Raw genomic sequence first — 5,878 nt, 5'->3', positions numbered from 1 at the left:
TTTTACAGTTTTTGAAAAAAACAGAGTGATGAACTTCATAATTTTTAATAGGTTTAAGTGTACAAAAGTTTCTTCAGTATTGGGGCTACAGTTTGATGAAAGTTGTGAAGTTGTAGCACATATGGTTGATTTGTTATGAATTTTCAAAGTTTTGAACTTTAGACGCTTGCTGTAGCGCCACCATCAGGACTATTGGCTTGAGTATACAGCTGAGGATATCTGGCATGAGACTGGACCTTTGTGCAAAGTTTGGTGATTTTTCACCCATGGGAAGTAGGAAAGAAGGAGGAGAAGAAGAAGGAGAAGAATTATTCATTATTCATTGATTCAGCAATTTCAGGCTTGTATGATGCAAATTATCATCATGTGTATAAAGCGAGTCAACACAAAATATTCTAGTGTTCAAGCTTGAGTAACGCAACATGAAAATTTGCATTGCATTTGGTGTGATCACAACATTTAGGTAGACAACTGGCAATTGTTTGAATTGCAGAGATATGCAAAATCGGCAAACTCGGTTATTTCTGTTGTCATTTTTCAACCGAAACTGTTTTGTTTGAAAATATATATTCAAAAATGGTAGTCCGACCTATATGACATTTCTGCTGTGCTTCTTGTACGTACTGTGTTGCTTTGCCAGTGTCTATTTGTAATATCTTCACGGCTTTACCAGGGGGTCTCGATGTATAGTAACAAATACTAAAATATGTGTAGTGTAGAAACATTTTTATCACAGTCACACACACCATGTATCATAATCACTAACATTGATTTCTCTTCAGGTCCAAACACAAACTCTGTGTCTTTCGGGACCAAGTCCAGTGATGGCCGCCCAAACGCCCAGAAGAACTCTGTTCTTTCAGTTAAAAGAGGCTCCTGTGATCTTCAACACTGCAACAATCATGGCAACTGCATCATAGAAGGCAAAGTGACTCGCTGCCAGTGTATGGCTGGTTACAAGGGAGACTTCTGTCAAGAGACAGAAACTGGAAAGAGTCATGTGGGTGTGATCCTGGGTGTCCTCTGCCTCCTCGCTGCATTGGTGGCTGCTGGTTTTATTTTTGTCAGAAGGTACATGAGGATGACTGTTTTCTTTTGCACCCTGATCAGAGGGACTCACTTTAAAAATGAGATTGTTGTGTATTTCTGCTGCAGCAGCTCATTTCACTGAGTGACACTTTACGAGCCTGAGGGGACAAACAATTGCAGTGGAGTTTGGTTAAAATTAAATTTTTAAGAGAGTCTTGGACCTGTACACCACTTCAGAACTATTTTGTGCTGTAGTAACATTTGGCTTTTTAAATCTTGTTTCAACAGGCGAGGCTGGGAGTCGCTCAGAAACAGATCCACGGAGAAAGAAATTCTGATGGCCAACATGGGTCTGCCATGTGAACACTACTCAGACTCTGAGGTAAAGATCAGGCCACTCAGCACATATTCATTTAGATAAATAAGCAGAGATGTTCTGAATTTATTTAAGACTATAGACTATTAATGTGGCGCATTTATTTACTAAACCAGTTCAGGTGATTTGACAATTGCCTTATCAGTTTACTCCTGAAATATCAGTCATACATTTCTTTAGTATGAGATGCCTTCATAAGTTTTACAGTAGGGAGAAAAGTTTCTGATCTTCTCTTCTCCCCAGGAGCTGGATTCACCGGTAGATGTGAAGAAGCCATCGCTGACGTTTAAGTCACTGCAGCTTCAGGAAAACTCTGAAGGCAGCAGACATGGCGAGTAATGTCTGAGGATACATTTCTGTGGTGCTAAATGTAAATATGCTGATGGAGACTGTCTTTTGATGAAATAAAAGTGAGAAGGGATGAACCAAACACTACACTCTTCTTGTCTTGATTTCTCAAACTGAGACAACTTCTGTAGCGTCTTGTTGGCTATGAAAATATGTTATCAGCGCTTGATCTTGCCCAGGTTTTATGACTCAGAGTTTCAAAAACAGGTAAGATTATTTCAATATATTGGTGATTTGTAAGCAAAGTTTTTATTCCATTATGCCTCGTAAATTCCAGAGATTTCATAGCCTGACAACCAGGCAAGTCTGAGGTCATATTTAATTTGCTTTGGTAGATGTATCTCCCTCGTGTTTTGACAGATTTCCAGTTGTCCTGGCCCGAGGTGAGCCAGTCACAACCGGCTATCCAAACTGTGGTGTGTTTGAGACGATGACTGCCAGCTTGCAGATCTTGGGCACTTCACGCACATGCTTGCGCAGGGGCACTACGGTGAGCATAAACCTAACTTTGTGAGGAGGAGAGCCGTTGATGCATTTTTAAAAACAACCAAGATGGCTGCAGCTGATGTGGAAGTCTCCGTTTAAGTAATATTTTCAAATTCTGATGGCAAAAGTGCCAACACTCATTTATAGACATACTGGTGCTACACCATCACAGCTCATCTCTTCACACTGTAGCCTGTTATTACTGCTCAGCTACGTGACATGTTGTTGCTCTGATCAGTTGTACGCGTCAACCAGTGGCATTTTTATCCACAACCTTTCATAATGCTCCTTTTAAAATCAAAAATGAACAGAGAGGTTCTAGACTAATTCACATTTGGGATTTGGTCAGGAGATGTCAGGCTAGCGATTTCATTTTGTCTCAGTTTCTTTCCTTTAAAAGCTTATAATTCTGTAGTTTTCTCTTTGGTCACGTAACACATGCATGGTATGGATATCTAATATCTGAATCTGGGCTACAACACTGAGAAAATGAGAAATATAGAGGAAGTGTCACTGCGACGTATTTTTAATACATGACCTCAACAATTTCACTTATGCAGTTTGTACCAACTGCATTTGTGTATACTGGAGACATATTTGTGTCAATCTTGAATCATATTCTTTCCTCACTAAGTATGTATGTTTAGCAATGGTTAGAATATTCATCTGAAATCTAGCTACATTTAAATGCATCTCTCCACCAGTGAACATTGCAGTTTGAGTAGTTTTCACAACCGAGGCAGACCGACCTGTCACCATGTTTAATCTCTTCATGCCTCCTCTGTCTACCTCTCCGTCTTTACCCGTTTGGAGCTTCTGATGTTACTTACTGTTTCGTCAACCCCCACATTAGTCTTTGCATTGTATATCTTCCTAATGCTACTGTGGTGACATTGTTTGATTGTGACTTAGCAAACAAGCACAGTTTGACAAAGGCAGACAGACCTGTCAGGCCTGTAACTATTTTTTTGATCCTGTCACATACTACTGCCACAGTCTCCTTATACCATGAGCTTTATGTAAAAAAAATTTTTCTGCAGCTGGGAGTTTTACAAACCATTGGCTTCATTTCTATACCGTCTTCCCACATTGTGTTTCAAAAAGGCAATGCCCTGCTGGATATGGACATTTGGATCACATTTTTAATTACTATATTTACTTTATATTTATTGCCAGTGTTTACCAAATTTTATTTGTATATTTATCTATTTTATTATTTTATTTTGACCGTCGCTACCTAATTAGCTTGCTAATTCCAGCATGTTTGTATGCTAACATTACAGTGGTTACAAGAAATTAGCCAAACAAAGTTGTCACTCATCTGATGATAGCAAAACAGTGTGTTGATGAAGCATTCATGCCTCGTTCCTATGGGAATCTCCGTGATATCAGATGTGCCTGTGAAACTCGTCCCCTCCACAATATTTCAGTCCAGAATTTGCTGCAAGTATGTAAAAAAATTTCTGCTGTGGATTTTGTAGAGACTGTATGACAGTGTGCTAGCTTAGCTAACAGACTGCTAACTGGCTAACAGGCTATTTCCTTGAATTCAGTTGCCTGTGTTGATCGTCAAGTGAGTTTGTGTGACTTGTTTATCTACTTTGAACACATTGTGAATCTGAGTAATGTTGTTCTGTTAAAATATGGTTATACATTATATACAGTCAGATTGTCATTATGACTCGTTCAGCCGTTCATACGTCTTTTAAATTAAATATTTCATAAAACATGCCATGTAGCTGGCAGGTCCTGTTTTTGTCCCGGTAATGTTCCAAGTGCAAATTCCAAACTACTGGGTTGTAAAATAATTCTGTCTATCCGTAAAGAAATGCACTTCCTTGCGTTGGACACTAGAGGCATCAAACGTGTATTTATGGATCTACAGACACCAGTCACATACGTAAGTAGAAACGAGGCACATGTTCTTTCTAGGGTTGAGCTGAGTGCTCGGATGAAATGAATATCTGGTCCAGATAATGTAGTTATTATGAAGACTAGTATCATACAAGTAAAATGTGTCATTGACTGTATGCATGATAAAGGAAAATCCTCATTTTGGTAGCTGTTTTTAATGTATTACTCTTGTGATAAAAAAATGGTTTGAAGCACAATTCTGAGGCTGTTCTGTAATTTTTTTCCTTATAGGTAATAAATATTGCAACTTCTGATTAATCTTTATAAATTTCAGGCTTGAAATAACTTTTGATTATGTCCCGGGAGGGACTCGGAGTAGAGCTGCTGCTCCTCCACATCGAGAGGAGCCAGTTGAGGTGGTTCGGGCATCTGTAAGGATGCCTTCCGGACGCCTCCCTTGGGAGGTGTTTCGGGCATGTCCAACCAGGAGGAGACCTCGGGGCCGCCCCAGGACACGCTGGAGGTATTACATCGCCCGGAAGAGCTGACGGAAGTGGCTGGGGAGAGGACTGTCTGGGATTCTTTGCTGAGGCTGCTGCCCCCGTGACCCGGACCCGGATAAACGGAGGACGACAAGTACAAGTATGAGTACTTTCGATTTAAAACCCGCCCTCTTCTGGCACAAAGCCCGCCCATTCGAAGTACAGAGACAGATAATTTAGTTGGCTGAACAGATACAGATAATGGTGTCCTTGCTCATCCCTAGTTGTTATATTTAAATAATGTAGTGGCTAATTAGTTAGCTATCTAGCTTGTTACTTCCACCATGCTATCATGCTACACTGGTAGCACTGGTGGAATACAGTCTTACCGCACTGTCAGTGTCCACAGCTCTGTCAGCCAATGAACTTCTAATTGTCAGCCGTACTGGAGGACAGTAAGTCTACATGGACCCTGAAGTAAAACGCAGCAGGTTATTATTTGTGATGTAGACTCAGGAACATTGACTGACAGAAATTCATTTTGTACTTATAAAGCAAATATGAGGAATTTTCACGTCCAAGCATATTTCTCTATCACAACCCTCGACTCAAAGGCAGACAGGCCTGTCACCATGTTTAATCTCTTCATGCCTGCTCTGTCTGCCTTTCTGCCCTTACCTGTCTGTCATTGTTTGGAGCCTCTGATGTTTTTTGAGGTTTCTTCAACCCCCTATATTTGTGTGTATTGTATATTTTACTAATGCTGCTATGGTGACACTGCTTCTGTGTTGTCAATGGTGCTCATCTGCTAATGCCTGTGTGTTTATTGTCGTCTTGCTGTCTAGTGTGTGACTGAGTGCCATCACAGATCACCCCGTCATCCTACGCTCCTTTCAGTTTGTGTCACGCCATCATAATGTCACAGCTTTCCATGTAAGTCTGTAGCCCTTCTGTAATTTGATACCAGTTTCGATCAGATGCTTCCTTGTTCTAGAGAAACATATTCAATGTGAAAGATCCCTTTGTTTTTGTACTTCCACCTGCATAGCAGCCAAAGTTGATCCAGAGATAGGACAGGCACATGCATGTTTTTACTGCTTTTGACATTTAAAAACAAATACTGAGGTACAACGGACTCAATCTTTGCCTTGGTGATGAATAAATATCTACTTTTCACCTGCACTCTATCTGCATGTGTGTGTGCATAGTTTATCAGATGTCATGCATGGTCCTCTTGACTCCACCTCACACTGGTGCCTGACAAAACAAACATCCACACATCTACAGTATATTGTGTTGTTGG

General features: G+C 40.4%; 1 protein-coding gene across 1 annotated transcript in view; it reads left to right on the top strand.

Moving 5' to 3' along the window:
• The window catches only part of si:dkey-88l16.3 (low-density lipoprotein receptor-related protein 2), a 23,007-nt gene extending 21,189 nt beyond the window's left edge, over positions 1 to 1,818 (top strand). The window contains exons 25-27 of the mRNA XM_050053051.1: positions 783 to 1,071; positions 1,318 to 1,411; positions 1,649 to 1,818. Coding sequence (XP_049909008.1) covers positions 783 to 1,071; positions 1,318 to 1,411; positions 1,649 to 1,744 — 479 coding nt within the window. The 3' untranslated portion in view covers positions 1,745 to 1,818. The remainder of the gene's footprint in view (positions 1 to 782; positions 1,072 to 1,317; positions 1,412 to 1,648) is intronic.
• The last annotated feature ends 4,060 nt before the right edge of the window (positions 1,819 to 5,878 follow it).

Source organism: Epinephelus moara, chromosome 9, assembly GCF_006386435.1.
Source record: "Epinephelus moara isolate mb chromosome 9, YSFRI_EMoa_1.0, whole genome shotgun sequence".
In the NCBI taxonomy this organism is placed as follows: domain Eukaryota; kingdom Metazoa; phylum Chordata; class Actinopteri; order Perciformes; family Serranidae; genus Epinephelus; species Epinephelus moara.
The sequence above is the reverse complement of the archived record's forward strand: the minus strand, read 5'-3'. Positions and strand labels throughout refer to the sequence as shown.